Genomic DNA, 24,426 nt, shown 5'->3' with positions numbered 1-24,426 from the left:
GTTGAATTATTCTTCATCTATTGCTTAGGGCTGTGATGATGAGATTTATAATGGAGCATTAGCTATCTAAAATCGTTCCATTTAATAGAGTGGGAAAAGATTTAACCTTGAATTGAAACTTCGTTTTTAGCTAGTTATTCATTTGTTTTATACTGTTTAGTTTATCACTTTGCATTTGATGAACTAGCGTATCAAATAGTGATGACCTAGAAATGGCTTAAAATTATTTTTACTATCATGCCCACTGACCTCTTGGATTATATGATAATTTTATCTTAGAGAAGATATTCAAATATATAATGAGTAGTTCAACTAAATGATTTTCTGAGTTATACTTTGAAGTTCAAATAAACATTTATTGAATGTACTGTTTTCCTGTTACTACACTTGACCTGGTGATTTATTTTGCCCAAGATAGATGTGAGAGTCTCTTAAATATTCCCTGTCTAGTTGGGAAACAATCTATGATGATAGTAATATATATAATACAGATTGTCTTTTTTGGTAAACTTTTCAGATGGTAAATCTGCAATAACAATGGAAGACCTTCTTATTTTTGCAACTGGTTGCAATTCCATTCCACCTGCGGGATTTAAACCCACTCCTTCAATTGAGTGCCTTCATATGGATTTTCCTATTGGAAACAAGTGTAATAACTGTTTAGCTCTTCCAATCACCAATACGTATCAAGAATTTCAAGAAAATATGGACTTTGCCATAAGAAACACTCTAAGACTAGAAAAGGAAGAAAGTTCTCATTACTTTGGACATTAAAATGTTTTGAACAAAGACATGCTTCTTTAAAAGCTGCTACTGATATTTTTTATTTCGGAAATCTGTCAATTTTTAAACAAACTTGTCAGCTTCTTGGCCCAATAAAATATATGATATGAACATAAAAGAATGTTTTGGCCATTTAAGCTAGAAAAATTTTTGTTAACATGTGCCAGTCAAAGTTGATGGTATTTTTCTATTAATATACATGTGTCATAAACTGTAATATAGTTTTAAGACAGCTTTACAGACTTTTTTCAAGTATAATAGCATGATATATATATATATATGTATATGTATATATACACAAGAAAAAAACCTTATATTCACTGTTTCTCCAAATTAGGATTAGCTATACGATGCCACAATGATTTTTCTAGTTTTATGTAATCTTTGAGTTATTTCTTATTTTACTTTAAAGCATTAAATAGAAAAGCTAATTGATAAATCCTGTTATATGAATCAAAGGCATATATTCTGGAGCATGTGTTATAAGCATTTTTTCGAGAATGGCACTAAATTGGTTAAAAATGTTTTTAAATTACTGGTTTATATTAAAACAGATCCACACTGCAATTAGATTATGCCTAATAGGAAGTATTATATGAGAAAGCAGAATTGCACAAATATTCTAGAACCTACGGACATTCCATAGTCTTCAGAACACTTCCAAGGTGGAAAAATAGTTGAAAATACCTAAAAAAGTGTTTAAAGGCTTGGCTGTAAGCATAGGATTTTTTTTCTCTGTATCCCATGTGTGGTATTAAACCACATTATGTCTGATCCAGCATCATTTGGGGTGTCTCAGTTAACTCTGTGGATTGCCTTTTGGTAGGTTTTGAGTATTTGACAGTTATTTATTATCTAGTTGGTTGTATGATAGGTAAACTGGTACCATTGCATTATATAGTTGCCTTCTTTGCTCTTGAAAGATATGTTATTGTATAAGCAATGTAGAAATACGTAAGAGAAATACAGAATGAAAAACTCACTCTAATCTCACCGTGCAGAATTACCTACCGTATTTCATTGTATCTTACTATAAACCACCTTTCCTTTCCTTTTAAGCTTTATTAATGTTACTAAAAGTCAAAGAATACCTAAAAGTAACAAGAAATCATGTAATAATGATTTGAAGATATATAGTCCTATAGTCATGTCCCCATGTTTATACTCTTGCAAAAGAAGAAAGTGGAAGTTTTATGTTCCTAATCTATTATCAAATATAAATGAGTTTTCCACCAAAGTAAATTTAAATTGGATGAGAGGTAAATCATTATGAGAAGTTGGACTTAACCACATTTTTTTTTTACTTATATACAAAGCAGGTTATCAACTATAATCATAATCTCATCCTCTTTAAGACATCTTTAAATCATTGAAATTTTCAAAGAAAAACAACATAATACTGGTGATATATCTCCTAATACCAAAGGAAAACTAAAACATAATCCTGGTATAATTTTCTTTGTTACATATATTGACAGACCCAGCAAATTAAAGTTTCATTTTAACATGAAATTTTAAAGAACATTATACAAGGCATTTCTTTGTCTTGTCTTGAATTGTTAGATCATCAAAAGTAATTAAAAGATTAAGAATTTTGAATATCTAATGTAAACTTCAAATATGCCATACAGCTTTTATTCCAAATGTGTTGATAAATTGGATATTTTTCAGTTATACCTAGTTTTTATAAAATTTAAAAAGCCATTAAACCAATAGAAACCAAAAAATTAAAACTATTTTCTGGTCCTTTGTAGTTTTAATTTTTCCTACAGTGGTAATTAAAACTAATGAACATTCACACAGTTGTGGGTGGGGGGTGGTAGGGAAGCAATGTGCTTGGGTTGGCTATAATTAAAAACAGTTATTTCCGTTCTTCATATCATTATTTTATGTGTAGACGGGGCCTTCAGGATAAGGTCTGATGTAAATAATAATTTAGGGTATTGACATTTTAAAGTGAAGCATACTCATTACAAAGCATTTTCTAGGTTGTTTTTTTTTTAATCTTTTTTTTATATTTATCTATGATAATCATACACAGAGAGAGAGAGAGAGGCAGAGACACAGGCAGAGGGAGAAGCAGGCTCCATGCACCAGGAGCCCGACGTGGGATTCGATCCCGGGTCTCCAGGATCGCGCCCTGGGCCAAAGGCAGGCGCCAAACCGCTGCGCCACCCAGGGATCCCGCATTTTCTAGGTTTAAGGATGTTTCCATTAGCTCGATTTTTAGGTTAGTCTGTATAGTAAAGGAGAATCCTATAGGTTATTTATTTTCTGCAATGTTACTATGTCAAATGGTTAATATTGTGATATTCTTTTTCTTTTTTTTTGTGATATTCTTTTTCTATTCATTGTTCTAGCCAATGCACAACTCTTATTGACATTGTTAAAGTAATTATGCTATAAAGTCTTATAAATGTATTATTTGTATTTCTTAACTATTTCAATCCTCTAAATGCCATATATTTCAAGTTGGTTTTCTATTGCTCTCTACTGAGGAAAACCATAAAGTCATCTATTGTATATCTACTGTTAATTTTTGATTAGGTTTAAATTCATTGTTTTTAGACACTTTTTAAACCTTTTGGTATGGGAACTTCATTTTAAGGCCTTTTATACAATTCTTTACTATTCTTATGCTTCATCATTTTAATGCTTTAGTATTTAAGGTTAAAATTTCTTTAAAATGTCTCATCAGAAGCTGGGTTATGATTTTATACTTTATAATATTTAATTTCCATATTATGAATAAGCCATTATTTGGGTCAAGTAAAAAGCCTTCATTTGATTACTAACCTGAGTAAATCAATCAAATCACTTTGGCTTCTACTATATGCCACAACTTTTAATAATTTTTTCCTAAATTTATGGAAGCTATTGGAACTTTTGTATTCCATGCTGAATGCTAAGTAAAGGAGATAATAATAATAGGTAAGTTTTCTCTGTGACTTTGCCTTTAGTATTTAGTCATTATAAGAAAATGATTAGAACAAAATTTTATTTTATGATATGTAATTCTTTTATATAGGGATTATCACATTCTTCTAGTTTTACAATAAGCTATTAAACTAGGTTTTATGCTTTAAGTAATGCAATACAAAGTTTTATGCATTCAAAGTAATGCAACACAAAGTAAAGAACACATTGAATAATGGATTACCTGAATGTATATGTAATTTAGAAAAATTTGGATTGTTTTGAAAAGACCCAATTTTCAGGTTCTCATTTTGACTGTTATCGTTTCCAATTGCCAAACATATTCCAATACCTACTGTATGCCAGGTATTTTGCTAGGTGATAGTTGATGTGGCAGCCTATTCCCCCTCCCCTTTTTAAACAATTTCAGATGTAACCAGAAAACATGATACTTATAATGACGTTTCCTAAATAAATATGTTCATGCTACTAAATGTGAAGTGTTTACATGACCTAAATTAAATAACTTACATGACCTAAATTAAATAACACGTTAGGATTTATTGAAGTTAAGATTCTGACAATACTAAATAGATAAAATATCTTTTTCATATTTGAGAGATCCTATAAGAGTTGTTGGCTGACACCTGAGTACCTCTCTTGAATGAGCCTTTCTGAGGCATTCTGTGTTAAACTATTCCCTATTGGAAACGAATAAATTATTTAAATCAAAAATCAGGGTAAGTGGGGCCCGTTAGTTAGAAGTCTACACATTAACTATCTGAAGCCATAGTTTGATTCTTCCTGATTCTAAGAGCGCATAACAAATTCTTTCTCAGTCATGGCCTTACTGGAGTTGTCTACTGCCACCATTTTGTGGGGTGTTTGTTTTTTATATGTCTTGTGCCCACCCCGTGTGCACTCCTTGGTCTGGACAGTTTATCATTTCATACATAGATACTGTATATAAATGGTAAAAATTGGCTTAATGTTTTAGATTAATATAAGTTATAGTTTTGGGAAGAAATTTGTGATAGAACTGAAATGGTTAGCTAATTGATTTACATTTGAAAGTGAAAGTACCCAGATGAACAAGAATCTGCTCTCAGATGTTGGAAAATGGGAAAGTGTATATTTTACATTCCATGAAGACAGTAAAGTAGAACTTTCCCCTAGGGCAGGAGTTGTCATTTCTGTTTCATTGCAGTACACCTAGATCATTGGTGATTCCTTAAAAATACTTGATCAAAATAACACTGAAAAGAACAACAAATATTCCAATAGTAAATTTCTTGGTGAATATGCCAATTAGCTGTAAAAATGCACGGATAGAATTCTTAAAGGTAAAAGTTAATAACTTTATCAACCTCCCTATTTCCCCCCCCCACCCCCACCCATCAGTCCCTAGAGGCCACTTTTTTTGTTTTCATGAATTAGACTTTTTTTTTTTTTTAGGTCCTACATACATAGTTCATTTGATGCAGGAACAACCTCTTTCAGCTTTAAGATACAAGGTCTGAGACCTAATATGTAACATGGTGACTACAGGTGATAACTGTACTGTATAATTGCAATTTGCTAATAGATTTTAAATGTTTTCCACCAAAACGAAGATAAATATGTGAGGTAATGGATGTGCTAACTAACTACATGGGGGAAACCTTTTCACAAAAGTGTTATATACATCTAGCAAATCATCACGTCGTAACTTTACGTTCCAAATTTTGTCAGTTCTACCTCCATAAAGTCGAAAAACTTTTTTAAATTAAAATAACTAAAATTAGTTATCAATAGCAGATACGTCTTGTGATCATACAGCTTCACCTGTACATTAGAATACCAGCTGTGTCTGCTATCCTCCCCCACCCGTTAGGTGGATTTTGCAGTTACTTGAAGGAAAATAGGTATCAGTTTGCCGTTTTGCACCTTTCTAGCTCCTGTGTTCATGTAGGCAAAACATTACCATAAAACTAGACCATTTTGCCTAACAGATGGGATTGAAATATCTGCCAGATTAGAGCAATGCTCCAAAACCGCCTGTTTCCCGGAAAGGGGGGGGCAAAGGGGAGACTTCTCTTGCTGCTCGGGGAAACCGAGAAATGAGCTCGCATTGAGACGCCTACTTTGTTCCTGGAGCGTCATTTACTTTAGTCCAGTGATCCTGAAACCCCCCTAGAGCAGTCTCAACATCTAAGACCTCTGAAAACGACCAGTTTGGTATTTATTACAAACACCACGCCCCTCCCCAAGAGTTCGGCTTAAAGCAGCTGCCATTTGGGAAGCTGTGGCTTCATTAGATAGGATAACAACCCTGTTTCCCAGCTGGAAAGCAAACCCTACAAGGTGCTCGGGTGTGAATCCCCGGGGTCTCCCAGTCCTGGGGAGAGCGGAAGCAGCCGCGATCCGGCCCCCGAGAGCCTCCCTCGGCCCCGCCCCTTGGCCTTTGCTTCCGGGGCAGTCGGGCGGCCACGTAATCGGGCTGTGCTCGCCAACCGGGCAGTGGATGGTGGGAGTCAAGATGGCGGCGCCTGCAGCGGCTAGTATTCGAGACAGACAGACCGGTACGATCTATTCCCTTCTCCCAGCGGTTTTATGCCTGCAGTGGGGACATCTTTCTTTGCCTGTCGCCCTGCCTCGGTCGCGGTGCGTGCAGCTTGGAGACGGCCTTCCGGAGGCTCATTCCAGGCCCTAGAGCATCGAGAGCCCCTCCCCTTTTGAGTTTTTAGGGAAGAGATGCCGGTGGCTTGAGAACTCGGCCCCTCTTACGTGGTTCAGAAGAAGGGGCTTCAAGGTGGGCAGTTTGCTACAGCCCTGCTCTTGCCCCTTTTCTACTGGGCCTTAGAAGGCCATCGCAAAAAGATCTGGCTGCTGGCACTTCTCCCCCTCTCTGTTGCTACCCATGAAGCCTCCGGGTTGGTTTCTGTGCAGGATTCAGTTCTCTGTTAGTTTTAATGTTGGGAGTTTTCCGTTTTAACGCTTCCTCCACAATTACAAAATTTAGGTATTCTTTCTGAGCAGCTTGCGTTCTGCCATTCCTCTTTGGGCCAGTCTTTTGGGGGTACCTGAGTAGAAATGCCTAGTGGTAAAGATTTCCCTCTTTAGTTCGCTGGAATGGAATTGAAGAATAGCCAAAAAACAATGGATTAGTAGCTTTGTCATTTTAACCGTTTGACAGATTAGCATTTTAAGACTTTTAGTTTCATCCTCGATAGAGCAGTTATATAGCTTTCATTTGTACAGTGAAATGTTTTTTAAAAGTACAGATTTTTTCCCTTAAGCTTCGATACTTTTTCCGTCTTAGATATTTTGTTGTTCCTTATTTTTTGTAAACTTCTGATAAACATGGTTTATACCTGTTAGCTCCAAACCAACTAGCTAATTGTCCTGGAAGTTGGCAAGCTGTTCGTTCTGAGGAGCTAATAGAATTTGTGAATTGTCCCTTGTGTTATGTTCTTTTGCATGTTAATCTGAATTGGAAAATAAATGGTTACAATTGATATGGTTTACAGGAGGGATTTTGGTTGTGCTTGATTCCTTCCTTTAGAATTCAGAGAAAAAATTAATAGACTTTAATCTAGTAACAACAGTGAATTTGGAATTGTGTTCTGCTTTTCCCATTAGATCATTTAGTATAAGCTATCAGATGAAGTTAGGCATAATTTAAGTAAGATTTGGGGAATAACTGCCACATATTTTATATCTAAGCAAGTAGAAGCCCCACTTGTCTTTGCAGTATGGTTCTGACAGCTTAATGAAGCTCAGTGAACTAGGTCATACTACATATTAAAACAACATAACAAGGACAGCTTAACCAATACAAAGGAGACTTTCCAAAAAAATGGAACTTGTATGGTAGTAATTTTTATATGAAGAAACTTTTTGGAATATTAAAATCTAGTATAATTTTGATTTCTGTGAAAATAAACCATTATAGTGAGATTTCACATTATAACTAGATAGTTGATGCCACATTAATCATTTACCAAATTGATACTCTAGTTGAGTTCTCTTATTTTCAGAGAAAGGTAAAACCCCATATGTGTTATAGTAGCAGAAGTAAACATTTCCCTGATGTTCCCCATATTCCCTGATGCATAAGAATATCCTGGGAAGTAGCTCAAAATCAATTCTCAAATATTCTAGATACAGGACACTGTGATACAGAGGAATTTGCAGTCTACTTGGGGAGAGAATAGCTGATACTGAGCATTTACTATTGCTAGGCATTGTTGTAAGTGATTTTACCGGTATTATTTTGTAGATGAGGAAACTGAGGTATAGAGAGGGTAACTAGCATGCCTGTTTTTTGCTTTGCCTGCTTGAAGAATATTTGTCTTTTAAAGGTCACCTTAAAAGTCATCTTGTTTGTGAAACTTTCCTGAAACACTGCCCTCCTTATTCTCACCTTTAGTTCAACTGGCAAAGTCCTGTGTTACCATAGTTTTTCATGCATGCCTCCTCTTTGGTGGTTCTTGTTCACCATCCCCACTTCTCAACATTGGAGAGCCACACATCAACTGCTTTCTCTCTTGCAGTGATCTCATGTGGCCTCTTGGCTTTAGGTACTATATTTATATTTATATATAAATACATATAACAAAGTACCGGGGACTCCAGGGGAGCTCCAGTGCTGGACACTCACAGGCGTTCAAGCAGAATTACTTTGAAGGCTACGCTAGTGTTTGATTTTTAATAGTTTTTTTTCAATCACCGACTTACTGATCTAGTTTTCCGTATATTTGGGTAATTATCAAGTAATCTGAAACATTTGGCTAGAATATACAACACTTTTGGCCTAAAAATTATCATCAGTTGCCACAGTAATTCTTACACTGTAACCAAAGACCAGTTTTTAAAAGGAAACACCTTTCCACAAACCTATTCCTGGGTTATTTTTCATACTACTTTTTCTGTCTTACCTGGAAATAATTTACAAAAATAACTTCCTGAAATTTGCACTATATATATATATATAGCATATATATATATATATATATATGCTGTATTATGCTAGTATACTAGGACAGAGTTGCCAGTTAGCGGATATGGGTGGATAGAGTTCCTCTGAACTCTCAGATTTGATCTAAGCAATTAGATCAGCTCTTAGTTATTTGATCACCATGTCAACTCCATCCTTGTAGATAGTTGCTCAGGTCAAAGCTTTTAAGGTTTCTTCACTTCTCTTTTTCATATCCCATATCAGACCTGTGAGTAAATCTTATCAGTTCTACTCTGAAAATATATCCACAATATGACTGTTGTTACTGTTATCACACAGGTCCACAATACTATGAATTTTTGCAGTGACCTCTTATTTAGTCTCCTTGCTTTTATATTCTTGTTCTTCATTTTTCTTCACACAGTACCAAAGTGTCAATACATATTTGTCACCTTTTGCTCCGAATTCTCCAGCAGCTTCCCATTTCAATCATGGTATAAGCCAAAATAATCTTACAGTGGTCGACAAGGCCCTATATGATCTGCTCCCCCTTAACTTTCTGACCTCACTTCCCTCTTACTCTCCCCTTCCCTTGAACACACCAGAATGCTCCCACTACAGAGCCTTTTTTGTTACCTCTTTTTGGAATATGCTTTCAGAGATATTTGCATGGTTCCCTGCTTCACCTCCCCTAGACCTTTACTTAAATGTTACCTTCTTAGGAGGCCTTTCTTGGCTACCCTATTTAAAATTACACTGCAACTCTCTTTTCCCTCTGTCCTTTGTTTTTCTCCATACCACTTACCATGATCTCACATGCCATGTGTTTAAACTTACTTTGTTGTCTTTTTCCAACTAAAATGAAAGCTTCTTGAAAAAGGTCATTTTTTTCTTCAATCTGCTGTGTTTAGTGCCAACAGCTGGAGCAGTGTCCAGCAGATGGTAAACAATCATTAAACATTTGTTGAATGAATAGTAAGTATAGTTGATCATTATAGCAAATGAGTGACGAAAACATTCCAGGTAAGGGTGAAACTACATTAGCCAAGTCTTGAACTGTAGATGGTATGTTTAGGGTCAGTAAAGAAAACTGGTTTACTATTTCAGTTAAAAGCAATGATTTAAGACTTTAAGGAGTTACTCTGATGAAAGTAAAATTACATTCTTCCACATTCCTTTTTTTTTTTTTTAAGATTTATTTATTTATTCATGAGAGACACAGGCAGAGGGAGAAGCAGGGTCCATGCAGGGAGCCCGACGCGGGACTCGATCCCGGGTCTCCAGGATCAGGCCCTGGGCTGAAGGCAGCACTAAACTACTGGGCCACTGCCCTTCCCCCCCCCCCCACATTCTTTAAACATAGGCCCTGTACTTCGTTAACAAACCCCCTGTGTCAAAATCTCTGTTAAGTTAGCCAAGGGTCAGAGCTGAGGAAACTTGCCTAGATGCGACTGAGAAGGCAAATGCGGGAATATCTGCTGAGCCTGGCTCTAGAGGACTCTATACACCTGGGATTCACATGCAGTCCAAACTGTAGTTTTTCCTAGTTGTCCTGTGTCAAGAATGTGAACAGCTATTCCCAGAAACAAGATTTTTCTACCTGTAGGCCCTGGGTGCCAGGGTGGTGATGCTTGGAGGTGGGAGGAGGAACTCATTAAAGTTCAGTGAGCAAGTTAATTCAGCAGCACTCTGTGTGCCTCTTATGTTATTTCAGGTTTAAGTACCAAAATGTTTTTTGTGTGTGTTTATGTGTTTCTCATGTAATAACATCTGTAAGCTTTTGAAGCAGCTATAAGTTATTAGCCGTGTGTGTGTGTGTACATATATATAGGCATTAGCTACTAACATTTTACAAAATAATCATGTATGTATGTACAAAGATACTACTTTACCTACCTAAAGAAATAAGCATTTAATAGAAGTTTTTCTAGTGAATGAATCAATCTGTAAATTGATAACACTGTCATTTGAATATTATATGATAAATTACATATACTGTAAGTAGTATATAGTATTACATATTATATAGGTAGGAGTTTGACTTGTAGCTTATTTTGCATCACTTAAAAAAGCCTAATACAAACGCTTTTAAAAATCAACCAAGTAGACTACAGGATTGGCAATCTTAATTAAATTACCTGATTAACACCCTTCCTTGAATATTGACATTCTCAGCTTTACATAGAAGTATATTGAGATTTTTAATTCCCTTAGAAAAATTTCTGAATCTACTATGACACATAAAGATGAGCAATAAAAACCACAAAGTGCAGTAACATATAGAACATAATTGCTTTGATTTTAGAAATAGTATATTTTCTTAGCAAGTTATCTACCCTATCTATGGGAAAGTCTCGCCTTTCCCATGGAGCATGTGATATTAAACAGTACAACTTTTCAGTGAATCTGATGAGATAAATTGGTCACAAAATGTACTACAAGATAACTACAACATAGAGTTGCTGTATGAAGGTTTTGTATATGAACCACTTAAATATATTATACATAATTTTTGTTTTTCATGTGATCCTGGTCTTTGCTTTCAGCAAATAGAAAACAGCTCTAGTTACCTATTGAGACCACTACAAGTTTATAATTGATAAAATTTCTTTTTGCATCTATGTAAAACATAAGATAGGGAAATGTCTGTTCATGTCTTCTGCCCTTTTTTTAATTGGATTATTTGTTTTTTGGTTGTTGAGTTGTAGAAGTTCCTTATATATTTTAGATACTAAACTTTTATCATTTGCAGCTACATGGATGGAGCTAAATACTATCATGCAAAGTGAAATAAGTCAGAGAAAGATAAATACCATATGATTTCCCTAATATGTAGAATTTAAGAAACAAGACATGCAAAGGAAAAAGAAGACAAGCCAAGAAACAGACTCTTAACTATAGAGAACAAACTAATAGTTACCAAGGGGCAGTGGGTGGGTGAAATAGATGAAGAAGATTAAAGAGTACACTTACCATGATGAGCACTGAGTAATGTATAGAATTATTGAATCACTCTATTGTACACCTGCAACAAATGTAATACTAGATGTTAACTATAGTGGAATTAAAATTTTTAAAACCTTTAAAAAAATGTAGTTTGGGATTGTCAGGAGGAATGAAAAAGGCTTCTTCCTGAACATTTTTCACATTTTCATCTGGGGACAGAAAAATCTCAAACACTTGCCAATTAGCTGTTGATGGAATGGTCTTACGAAGTCCAACCCTGATTAGTCAGTTTTACTGGGATGACTTTTGCATTTTGTTTTGAGGTGGTAAGTAATAAATGTGGGGGACATTGAATGAAATCCGGAAAAACAATGATAATATTTAATAAGACTTTTCATTTCCAGTGGCTTTGAAGCGTATGTTGAATTTCAATGTGCCTCATGTTAAAAATAGCACTGGAGAACCAGTATGGAAGGTAAGAGACTTTATTTTAAAAGAGACTGTTTTCCTTTTTCTTGGCCCTTACTGGTTGTCATCGGAGGGAATTTCTTGTTAATGCTGAACATAGCACATTTTAGTTGTAATGCGTGAATAGTTTATTTAACATGGTTTCTTTCTTCCTTTCTTTTTTTTGAGAGAGAGAGAGTGAGCAAGCACAAGTGTGCAAGCAAGCAGTTGGATGGGGCAGAGGGAGAGAGAATCTTAAGCAAGCTCCAAGGTCAGTGAGGAGCCCAACATAGGTCTCTCACTACTCTGAGATCATGACCTGAGCCAAAATCAAGGGTTGCATGCTCAACCAACTGAGCCACCGAGGCGCCTCTTAACATGAATATTTTTAATAAACACTTTATGAAGAGAGACAGGCAAGGATAGTAATACTCATCTAGAGAATCCAGCTGATCTCTTGGTCCCTCACTGGTAAGTCTTTACTCTGACTGATGTTATATTCCTTAGCTTTGCAAGTCCAGAATTTGGATCTTGGAAGCCTGTCCAAGGTTAGTCAGATTCAGAGGGGGACTGGCCCATTTTAACCAACTCATGAAAGAGTGATCTGTAAACCAGAATGCCAGTAATAAACTGGCATCTATGAGATATAAAACTGTCAGTGAAATTGTTAATTGGACCAGAAAGCAATCTGTAATCATTGTCCTTTGAGAAATGCTGGAAAACCTTTAAAAATTCATGTCCTTTGAGCTGCTTCATTCTAAACTTCCTACTGTCTTTCTTCAAGGAGATTAGAATACAGCTGATTACTTTTATACTTAGTAGTTTATAGTCACTTTATACTTCTTTTTTGATAATAATTGAGAACATGTCAACCTAATTACTATTACAGGTGTTTTGAAAACTGATGAGTCCTTACAAGTCTTTTGGATTAACTCTCAAAGTGGTTAAAGTCATCTATTTTGAATTCATAGGTTAAGCTTCAGAGTATCCTCTAATTTTTGCCTTCATTCATTTGTGGGCATCCTCTTATTGCCCTTTGCATTAACAATGCTATTTATTGTTTCTAAATCCTGAATTAAGCTTTTGAATTAATAGCTTGAGAATTTCTTGGGTACAGATTCGTGTCAAATTCTCTCCCTTCCCATTACTTCTATATCACAAGATTAATAATACAAATATACTGAGACTTTTGAGAGATGAAACATCCAACCTCTTATAGCTAGAACAGAAGAGTTTTAGCTTTTCCTTTTTTTTTTTTAAGATTTTATTTTTAAGTAATCTCTACACACAGTAGATTAAGAGTTGCAAGTTCTTCCTATTGAGCCAGCTAGATGCCCTAAGTTTTAGCTTTTCTAATGGAAATTCTGGCATACAGGAAAAGCATTTTTTTATAAAAGGATATTTCATCCTGTCATTAACATTTTATTATTCCATAAAGAATTATTGAGATAGTTATGGAAAACCACTAATCGAAGTTTCTCTTGTATTTGCCTTAACTGTAAAACTAATTTTGAGTTAGAAGACTCAAGAGTTCAGGACAGCATGGGTGGCTCAGCAGTTTAGTGCCGCCTTCGGCCCAGGGCCTGACCCTGGGGTCCCGGGATCGAGTCCCACATCGGGCTCCCTGCATGGAGCCTGCTTCTCCCTCTGCCTGGGTCTCTCTCTGCCTGTCTCTCTCTCTCTCTCTCTCTCTCTCTCTCTCTCTCTCTCTCCCCCCTCCTCCCCCCCCCCGTCTCTCATGAATGAATAAAATCTTTATAAAAAAAAAAGAAGACTCAAGAGTTCTTACTACTACTTTAAAGATGTCAGTTTTAATATTTTAGAATGTGAAGAAATGTATGTGACAAAATAAGGCTAACAGGTACTCTTGAGGGACTTAATTTATTTTAAAGATTTTATTTATTTATTCATGAGAGACACAGAAAGAGAGGCAGAGACACAGAGAGAGGAGGAGCAGGCTCCATACAAGGAGCCCAATCACACTCTGAGCCAAAGGCCGCGCTCAACCACTGAGCCACCCAGGTGTCCTGAGGGACTTAATTTTTTTTTTTTAATTTATTTATGATAGTCACAGAGAGAGAGAGAGAGACAGAGGCAGAGACACAGGCAGAGGGAGAAGCAGGCTCCATGCACCGGGAGCCCGACGTGGGATTCGATCCCGGGTCTCCAGGATCACACCCTGGGCCAAAGGCAGGCGCTAAACCGCTGCGCCACCCAGGGATCCCGGGACTTAATTTTTTAAACGAGTATCTTATTTAATCCCTGATACTTAAATTACCAAATTTTCTTTACGCTTGTTACACATTAGGTTTGAGAGGGACTAATTTTTACTTCTCTCTTTAGAAAGGATATATGCGAACTCAGTGAGGAAGTGTATGTGACTTTGTATGTTTAAAGTCCTTTATTATAGCTTAAGATGAATATTTTATAGTTTCTAGTATGCTTTTTTATCCTAGAAAAATATTTTAGGAGAATAAATTTATGTAATATTGTTTTAGCCTAAATGATCATGCTTTTAAGAATAAATTATGACATGAATGGACATTTTGGTAAATGATAGAAAATATTAAATTGAGGTAAGTATAAGAGTTCAGCATACATTGGGGAGCCTGGGTGTCTCAGTTGGTTGAGTGTCTACTTTTGGCTCAGGTCATGATCTCAGGGTCCTGAGATCAAGCCCCAAGGCAGGCTCTCTGCTTAGCGGGGAGTCTACTTCTCCCTCTTCTCCCTCTCTGTGTGCATTCTCTTTCTCTCTCTCTCAAATAAATAAATAAAATCTTTCTTTTAAAATTCAGCGTACATGATTTACTAAAATAAGTTATACTTCATCATTGTCTTAATATGCATTCTTCATCAGCTGTTCACTGATAATGATGTTTCAAAAACACTATTTTTTTAAATTTTATTTTAACTAGGTGCTCATTTATGACAGATTTGGCCAAGATATCATCTCTCCGCTGCTCTCTGTGAAAGAGCTGAGAGACATGGGAATCACTCTGCATCTGTGAGTTTTAACATATTTGTAATAATGCTATTTGTTTTCAGATACATTATTAGAGGATACTTTTGGCCACGCTGAAATCAAATGATTAAGGGATATTTATGGAGAAAATAATATTAGGATATTAGGTACAGTACTTGTATAAAACAATTTTTTTCACATATTGCCTTTTATCTAACTATTCTGAAGTTAAAAATAATTCTCAATCTGAGGCTTTATAATTTCAGAATTTAAATTTTCTCTCTTGTGTCTTTTTGTATAGACTGGTTTATCCTCTTATGTGAAGGAAAAGAACTGGTTATGTTAAGATCTCTTCCATCTCTGGAAATTTTTTTATTCCTTCAATTTAAATATACTTTTTAAATAGAAGAATATCTAAATTAGGTTATCATTATATGAAAAATGTAAGTCTCTGTGATACAATGCAGTTGATCACCAAAGGAACTATGTTGCTTCTTAATACTGACTGAATTTGATTATATTACTTCTGGTATGTTTGATAAATAAATTGCATTGTTTTGTAGACTTAGCTGAATAGAACGTTTGGAGAAGGGCTGTATTCATGTATACATACTGATACTTTATGTACTGAAGGAGTCCAGTTTTAAGATATCCTATCCTATTTGCTTTTTGTTCTATTTATGATGTTATAACCAAGTTCCATTCTATTGTTATATTGGATTGAAATGTGCTCTTTTAGTGGCAATGTGGTTTTAGATTTCCAGTTAGTAACATATCAGAATGTGATTAAATTCTTTAATTCTTCAATTTTATGTTAAGCATTTGTTTGAAATTAGTAGAATATTATACAATGGTATTTTTTCACTTTTTTATATTTCTGAAATTAGGATCTATCTTCTAATTAATGCTATGTAATGATTAAATTGGCAGCATTTTTCTGCCAATTTTAACAGAAATTATTTTAATATGTTTTAAAATTGATAGCACCTTAGGTTTGATGAAATATGCAATACAAATTTTCCTTTCATTTTTATTTCAGGCTTAAAATACAAATTTGTTGTTGGTAATGTGTTAATTCTTATTACCTGAATATTTAGCTTAATGCCATCCTTGAAAATGATGGTTTATTAGGACACCTGGGTGGCTCAGTGGTCGAATGTCTGCCTTTGGTTCAGGTCGTGATTCCGGAGTCCTGGGATTGAGTCCTACATCAGGAATCCTGCTTCTCCTTCTACCTATGTCTCTGCTTCTCTGTGTGTGTCTCTCATGAATAAATAAATAATTTTTTAAGTGGTGGCTCCTTAATAAGCATTAATTACTATTGTTGCCTTACTGATTAACTCCTTTATTTTACTAATAAAAAGATTAAAGTTTATAGAGTTTAAGTGATCGTCCCATGATTGGACAGCTAGTTAATAGCAGTGTTCAGACTGCTTGACCCTGGATTCTGTACCTGTTTGTCTTCTGAACCATAATGGCTTAGTAACAGTGACTAACAGATGTGAGGCTTTAATACTTCCTTAAGGGGTAACAAGGCAGTATGCCAATTTGAGAGTAATAGATTCTTTCTGCCCAACTGTTGCTGTTGTCACCAGAATATAAAAAAAATCACACAGCTACCCTTGTAAATTTCTGTGCACAGTACTTCTGACTGTCTTCCCTATCTGCTGAAGAGTGCTTCAAGTATTCTATGCTCTGCAAGCTAGTTTAGGCTGATTTGTAGGAAATGATAATTAAAGGTTTCCAGAACATGAAATGGTGGTTGTAGCTCTTCAGGCAGTTGGACAGCCAACATAAGAAGATAATAACCAATGGCTGTCATAACAGTATAATCTTTCTGGTGTCAGTAGCAGTAAACAGATAGAAAGAAGTCCAGCTTCCTGAATTGGCAGTCTCTTTCACTCTCCTCTTTATAGAAAGGTGACTACAATATCATGTATGGAAGCATATATAGGAATATTGTATATAGAATATTGTTCATAGAAGGATGACTAGAATATTGTACAAATAGCATGTTAGTCATATTTCCTGATATAAGCATATCAGAATCTTAACAGTGAAAAATAAAGACATTTTGTGACTTTATATTGTGGTATTTGAATCAGTATACGCCCTGAATTGTTGGAGAAAACGATCAAGTGATAAAATCTATGAGATACTTAGGTGATCTCTTGTGCATTCTCTTATGATGCAATAAATACAAACAAAATAGATTATCTTAAAGTTTTAAGGAAGCATTCATAAATCTTTCATTTAAAAATTATATTGGATTTTATTTATGGTTAATTTTTTTCATTGTTTTGTTTGTTTTTAAAAATTTTATTTATTCATGAGAGAGACAGAGAGGCAGAGACACAGGCAGAGGGAGAAGCAGGCTCCGTGCAGGGGAGCCTGACGTGGGACTCCATCCAGGGTCTCCAGGATCACAACCTGAGCAGATGCTCTGCCACTGAGCCACCCAGGCGTCTCTCTTTCATTGTTTTTAAAGACTCTTCCAGCTTTCTGTTATCCCTTTTAGAGAACTGCACTTTCCTCCCACCCACCCTCCTCCAGCCATATTTCTGTGAAAACTGTAAATAAATTGATATTCAATGTACTTTAGTTCTTCTTCAGGAAGAATATTGGTATTAGAAATAAGGTGATTTGGGTGCCTGCATGGCTCTGTAGGTTTAGTATCTGCCTCCAGTTCAGGTCAAGATTCTAGGGTCCTTGGATGGAGTCCCAAATCCCACTCCCTGCTCAGCAGGGAATCTGCTTTTCCCTCTCCCTCTGCTCCTCCTCCTACTTGTGATCTCTCTCAAAATCTTTAAAAAACAAAAGAAAGGAAATAAGGTGATTATAATAGAAGAGATGAAGACTGACATTAGGATCTTACTAATAAATAATACTAGCACTGATACAAGTTTAAAACTGGGTTAAATGATTACTTGCAGGGATCCCTGGGTGGCTCAGCAGTTTGGCCCAGGGCATGATCCTGGAGACCCAGGATCGAGTCCCGTGTTGGGCTCCCTTCAGGGAGCCTGCTTCTCCCTCTGCCTGTGTCTCTGCCTCTCTCTCTCTCTCTCTCTATCATGAATAAATAAATAAAATCTTAAAAAAAAATGATTACTTGCAGCAGGAGCTTTTAGTGTACTGATCCTTCTCCCTGAACTGGTTAATTCCTAGTTTGAGAAATACTGTTTTAAACTATATTTTTAGATAAGTGATTAAGAAAAAAGTGAATTTTATGTTCTTAATATCTTTTAGGCTTTTGCACTCTGATCGAGATCCTATTCCAGATGTTCCTGCAGTGTACTTTGTAATGCCAACTGAAGAAAATATTGACAGAATGTGCCAGGTAATATAAGTTGTTTTCCTGACCCTAGAATGTGGAAACAGGTTTTTCCCCCCAAATTTCTTAGATTTCCAGTGTGAAAAATTAGAAATTGCCTTACCCAATTTCCCACTTTGATTTTTGAGACTATCTTTGAATTTTAAAAGACTGAAAGATTTAAAATTTCTTGGCTGTAGAAGCATATTAAGAGTTAGCCTGGCTTTAAAAAACAGAAAATTTAATACATATATATTTTTTTTATTAAAGTTTTTTTTAAGACTATCTATTTATTCATGAGAGACATAGGCAGAGAGAGAAGCAGGCTCTCTGCGAGAAGCCTGAATGTGGGACTCGATCCCAGAACCCTGTATCATGACCTTAGCCAAAGGCAGATGCCCAACCACTGAGCCACCCAGGCATCCCTAAAGATTTTATTTATTTATTTGAGAGAGAGCACAAGCAGGGGGGAGGGTCAGAGGGAAAGGGAGGGAGGGAGGGAGGGAGGGAGAAGCAGACTCCCCACTGAGCAGGGAGCCCAATGCAGGGCTCAATCCCAGGACCCTGGGATCATGATTTCATGACCCAAGCCAAAGGCAGGTGCTTAACCAACTGAGCTACCGAGGCACCCCAGAAAATCTAACTCTATTAACTTTAAAACTAGGGTTTTATTTTTCTAATATAATAGGAAGTTCGGGAGTAGGAAGCCCAAGCTTGTATAGTAGTTTTATGAAATAGTCAAAGACTCTGGCTCCTTCTGTCTTTCTGATGTTTCCTTTGGTTTCTCATTTTGCATTGTCTTGATTGGTGCTTCCTAGAACTACGTGGCAGCTGAGACCAATTTTACATCTATGTTCAAAGCAAGAAGGGGGAAATAAACTATTCCAGTCCCAATTGTTTGTTTTGATCAGGAAAGCAAAGATTCCCCAGAAGCTCCCAGAAGACTCATTTATTTATGTTTCACTGGATAGAATTAATTTCAAAAGAGGTTGCAAAAGTTAATATTTAGATGAGTATATTGTCCCCAAACAAAATCTGGATTCTTTTAGCAAGGAAGGGGGGGGAATGTGTATTAAATAAGTAGTTAATAATGTCTGCCACAGACTCAGAAGCATCTCATTACTGACTATTGAATCAAATTACTGCAGTTGGCCCTTGAACAACACAGGTTTGAACTACGCAGGTCCACTTTTAGGAGGCTTTTTTATGGTACTCTAAATGTATTTTCTCCCTTATGATTTTTCCTAATCTTTTCTCTAGCTTATTTTATTGTAAGAATACAGTATATAATATATATACATACAAAATATGTATTAATTGACTGTTTATGTTACATTAAGGCTTTTGGTCAACAATACACTATTAGTAGCTAAGTTCCTGGAGAATCAGAAGTTAAACGCAAATTTTCAACTGTGCAAGGTGTCAGTGCCTCAGCCCCATGTTGTTCAAGGATCGGCTGTATTTAAATTGTTAGCAAAGGTCACATATTTTGTGTCCTTTTTAGCTGATGATGCCCAGCTTTCTCTTTTATCCTCCATAAACCTTACTTTGCCATTTTTTTAAAGAGATAGGATTTATCAGCCCCTTCCACATTTGTGGCTATTATGAAAAATGCTATAACATATAATAACCTTATAAACATTTGTACATATTTCTGTGTATATATTTTCATTTTTACCCGTTTGGCTCTTATATTTAGATCTTTGATCCAGTTTTTATATATGGTACAAGATAGACATCCACCTTCATTCTTTTGCATGTTACCCAGTTGTCCTATCATCGTTCACTGAAGAGATTATTCTTTCTCCCATGAATGGTCTTGCCAGTTTTATTGAAAATTAATTAACAGTAGACACCTTGGTTTATTTTGGACTCTCAGTTCTATTCCACTAATCTCAATATCTGTCCCATGCCAGTATCACACTGTCTTGACTACTCCTGCTCCATAGCAAGGTTTGAAATTGGGAAATTGAGTCTTCCAACTTACAGTCTTCGTTTTCTAGATTTTTTTTTTTTTGGCTTTTCTACGTCCCTTGAGTTTTCATATTAATTTTAGGATTAGGTTGTGAATTTTTTCTTTTATTCATGAGAGACACAGAGAGAGGCAGAAACATAGGCAGAGGGAGAAGCGGGCTCCTCACAGGGAGCCCAGTGTGGGACTCAGTCCCCGGACCCTGGGATCATGCCCTGAGCCGTAGGCAGATGCTTAACTGCTGAGTGACCTAGGCATCCTTAGGTTGTGAATTTCTATAAGAAGCTACTTGGAGCTGATGGGGATTACATTGAATCTATAGATCAATTTGGTGAATATTATTATCTACAATATTAAATTTTCTAATCCATGAACATGGAATATCATTTTATTTATTTAGATCTTTAATTTCTCTCAATAATGTTTTATAGTATACAGATAAAGATTTTACACTTCTTTTATTAAATGTATTCATATTTTTAATGCAATATTGAATTTATATACTTGAATTGAGCAATTACATATATATCATCATAGATACATATGTTGATCTTACATCTACAACCTTGTTCAATTTCTGTGTCCTTTTGAAATGTCCCCATCATTCTTTAACCACTTGTTTACTTTGGGGCACAGTAGGATTTTTCAGTCTCATCTCATACTTACTCTGTCCTAGCCTGAGATTCAGCCATTTATCTAAAGAGTCTGGTTGTTTTTTGTAGAGAATGGTATTTAGAAATCAGCAACTGAAATAAGGTGTATTCATTGCTACAGTTCTTAGGATATCTCAATGGACAGAACTAGGAAATACATACATATATATATATGTGTGTGTGTGTGTGTGTGTGTATGTGTGTGTATATATACATATATATATATGTATATATACACACACACTTTTATATCGATATTCAACTCTGGAAATCTTTATCTCTCTAGGTAAAAAGACATATAGTAAATATCCAAAACTGTTTCATTTCAGAAATATAGGTTCATCCTAGTTTTTTTCTTTTTCCCTCTACAAATCTGTAGCACCTTTTTCTGACAGTAAGAAGCATGACTCCCAATATATTCAACATACTTATTTTTTCATTCCCCTTAATTCTCAATCCTTTATCCTTTTTTTTTTTTTTAAGATTTTATTTATGACAGAGTACAAGCAGGGGGAGTGGGAGAGGGAGAAGCAGACTCCCCTCTGAGCAGGGAGCCCAATGCAGGACTTGATCCCAGGACTCTGGGATCATGACCTGAGAGGAAAGCAGATACTCAACCAACCTAGCCACCCAGGCGCACCCTCAATTCTTTATCCTTTAACCAATCCCCTAATGTTTCTTAAACCACTACCCTGCTCAGCAGCCTTCCTCACACAAGCTCCAAACCCTCAGTTTTTCACACCTAAAGATCTCTAATACCAGATGTATCTTAAAATTGATGATGTGTTACAGAATTTTATTGGCCACATTAATTCTTTCTTGGTGTTACATAATGGTGCCTCTTTCAATCAACAGTATCTTAGGTTCAAAGAAATAGAGGCATACCTTATTTTATTGAGCTTACTACAAGTATTGCACTTTCTGGAAATTAAATGTCTGTGGCAACCCTGCATCTATCAAGTCTGTCAGTGTTGTTTTTCCAATAACATTTGCTTAGTTTGTGTTTCTGTGTCATATTTTGGTAATTATCATCACATTGTTTCAAACTTTTTCATTATCATTATATTTGTTATGGTGATCTGTGATCAGTAATAACTTGCTGAAAGCTTGGATGATGGTTAGCATTTTTTAGTAGTACTCTTTCATTAAGGTATATACTGTTTTTTTAGACATAATGCTATTGCACACTTAATAGACTGCAGTATTGAGTGAACATAATTTTCATAGGCACCGGGAAACCAAAAGATTATTTTGACTCACTTTATTATGTTTGCTTTATTGTGGGGTTTGGAATTGAATCCTCAGTATATCCAAGGTATGCTTGTCTGGTTATTTAGATATCTATTTGCCTAGGGTTTAAGAAGATAAGTAAACTGGATTTAAGAATTAGCATAACTTTAAATTATACTACTTTTGCATGATTGAGAAGTAATGCTTCTGGAATTGGTCATTGGAATTATGTCTGAACAGTGAAGGAAGTATGTTGTATTATTCTATGACCGGAGCTGTAGAAAATAGTATCTGCAAAATATAATAAGCATTTTACTATTTGAGAGAGAACCATTTCTGGATATTTTTAAGGAAAATACAGATATACTCTTTCAAGCAGTTTTATGTGATTTTGTAATTAATAGAATTTTATTGATAATATAGATCATAACTTTATTAATATATAGGTCCATTATTTCTGTCAACCAAGTAACCAAGGTTTCTTCATGACTTTTTTCTCTTGGGATATTTTTTGATTGCCATTTGCATAATCCATCTTTTAAATACATATATTATCCTCCAAAATCTCTCTCTTATAGTTATCTAAAAGATTTTCATTTGTGGTCATCCTTTATACTTGCCCATAAGAATGAAGTATTCATTATATTTATAGGATCTGCGAAATCAACTCTATGAATCATATTATTTAAATTTTATTTCTGCTATTTCAAGAAGTAAACTGGAAGATATTGCAAATGCAGCATTAGCTGCCAGTGCAGTAACACAAGTAGCCAAGGTAAGAGATTTTGGTTGACTGATGACATTTTGTTAATGTAAAATTTAGTATATTCTGAAACCTGGTAATTGACTTAGATGCCTAATTTACAGAGGACCAGATCAACCTAAGAAATATTTAGACTCAATGTTTTTAGAAAAAGTTCTAATAATGCAAATTATTACAATATGGACTAGGCAAAATAAACCAAATTGAAGGTACCTGTTATTCAATGAATTTGAAAGATAAAAATAAAACACTGCATTGGTCTTTGTTTTAGGTTAGGACTTGTATAATCTTTTTAGCTTGACTCAGAAATAGTTTGACAGTTGTGTTGTTATCAATTATGCTAAAAATATATTGATATTATTTTATTTACATATAATCACTATAGTCACCACACTATCTTCAGATCTTACTTAGAAGAGAGAATCCAAAGAAGTTATATTGCGTATTATAACAAAGAAGGAACTTACAGCAGGCCAGCAGTTCTACATCACAGTTACTTTTTAGATAGATTCAGGTTAGTATAAATAAGTCTGTAAATTTATTCTTAGTTATAATCCTACATGTGCCCTGTGCTTCTTGAATTTGAACAAGACGTGAAATTCTAGAGAATGATATAGGACAAATAAAAGACTAAGCAACTATATGTATTGTTCTTTTCAAAGTTTATCATTAATTTTACATAAAGTAATACAAATAGTTGTGTTTGTTTAAATAAATTCAGTCTATTTCAGGGATTTTTAAAAAACTTTTCCTCTGATTTGTACTTCTAAAGAACTAGTGTAGCTTTTTTCCCCCTTATAAGTATTCATGGTAGAAAAATAGTTACTATGGCTTTCTTAGGAAGTGTGATTAAAATGAATATAAAAATTGTGTTTTTTTTTTCTTCAAAACTGATATACATTCTCATCCCAACCACAGTTTTTCTTTTTTTCTTCTTTCTTTAACCACAATTTTTCAACAAATTTTTATATCTTAAATTTTGTTTTCTGAAAATATTACTCCCCTTCTTGATAATTTATTGCCCAAAAGCTTGTTTATATTCCTTTTTAGTATTAACTCCTCATTCTTACCTGAGGCAATCTGGTACATAGTGTAATTTTTAGTTATTGAATAGAATTATAATTTCCATTTTTACCATTGGTTGACTAAATCAAACTAAATATGCTTTCAGTATTGTAAAATTGGGACACCTGACTGGCTCAGTTCATAGAGAATGTGACTCTTGAATTCAGGGTCATAAGTTCAAGCTGTACATTGGGCATGGAGTCTACTTAAAAAAATGTAAAATTGACTTGTAAACCTTTTCCTTTGTTTCTAGGTTTTTGATCAGTATCTCAATTTTATTACTTTGGAAGATGATATGTTTGTATTGTGTAATCAAAATAAGGAGCTTGTTTCATATCGTGGTATGTAAAACGGGAATATTATCATTTGTTAACAAAATGAATGATGTACTATATTAAAAGAAAAATAGCATGTTTAGTACAATCAAAAGGCAGTTTGTT

General features: G+C 35.0%; 2 protein-coding genes across 6 annotated transcripts in view; both read left to right on the top strand.

Annotated features, from left to right (window-relative positions):
• G2E3 (G2/M-phase specific E3 ubiquitin protein ligase) overlaps window positions 1-4,217 on the top strand; it is a 56,582-nt gene extending 52,365 nt beyond the window's left edge. For 3 of the 4 annotated variants that reach the window (XM_055309178.1, XM_055309176.1, XM_055309179.1), the window contains exon 15: window positions 518-4,217. In XM_055309178.1, coding sequence (XP_055165153.1) covers window positions 518-774 — 257 coding nt within the window. In that variant the 3' untranslated portion in view covers window positions 775-4,217. The remainder of the gene's footprint in view (window positions 1-517) is intronic. The other variant, XM_055309177.1, reaches the window with a different exon arrangement.
• A 1,952-nt stretch (window positions 4,218-6,169) lies between these two features.
• SCFD1 (sec1 family domain containing 1) overlaps window positions 6,170-24,426 on the top strand; it is a 103,811-nt gene continuing 85,554 nt past the window's right edge. For both annotated transcript variants that reach the window (XM_055309121.1, XM_055309120.1), the window contains exons 1-6: window positions 6,170-6,260; window positions 11,989-12,059; window positions 14,947-15,035; window positions 18,240-18,330; window positions 22,811-22,933; window positions 24,240-24,327. In XM_055309121.1, the coding sequence (XP_055165096.1) occupies window positions 6,203-6,260; window positions 11,989-12,059; window positions 14,947-15,035; window positions 18,240-18,330; window positions 22,811-22,933; window positions 24,240-24,327 (520 nt within the window). In that variant the 5' untranslated portion in view covers window positions 6,170-6,202. The remainder of the gene's footprint in view (window positions 6,261-11,988; window positions 12,060-14,946; window positions 15,036-18,239; window positions 18,331-22,810; window positions 22,934-24,239; window positions 24,328-24,426) is intronic.

The sequence above is a fragment of the Nyctereutes procyonoides genome, unplaced genomic scaffold, assembly GCF_905146905.1.
Source record: "Nyctereutes procyonoides isolate TBG_1078 unplaced genomic scaffold, NYPRO_anot_genome, whole genome shotgun sequence".
NCBI lineage: Eukaryota > Metazoa > Chordata > Mammalia > Carnivora > Canidae > Nyctereutes > Nyctereutes procyonoides.
The sequence above is the reverse complement of the archived record's forward strand: the minus strand, read 5'-3'. Positions and strand labels throughout refer to the sequence as shown.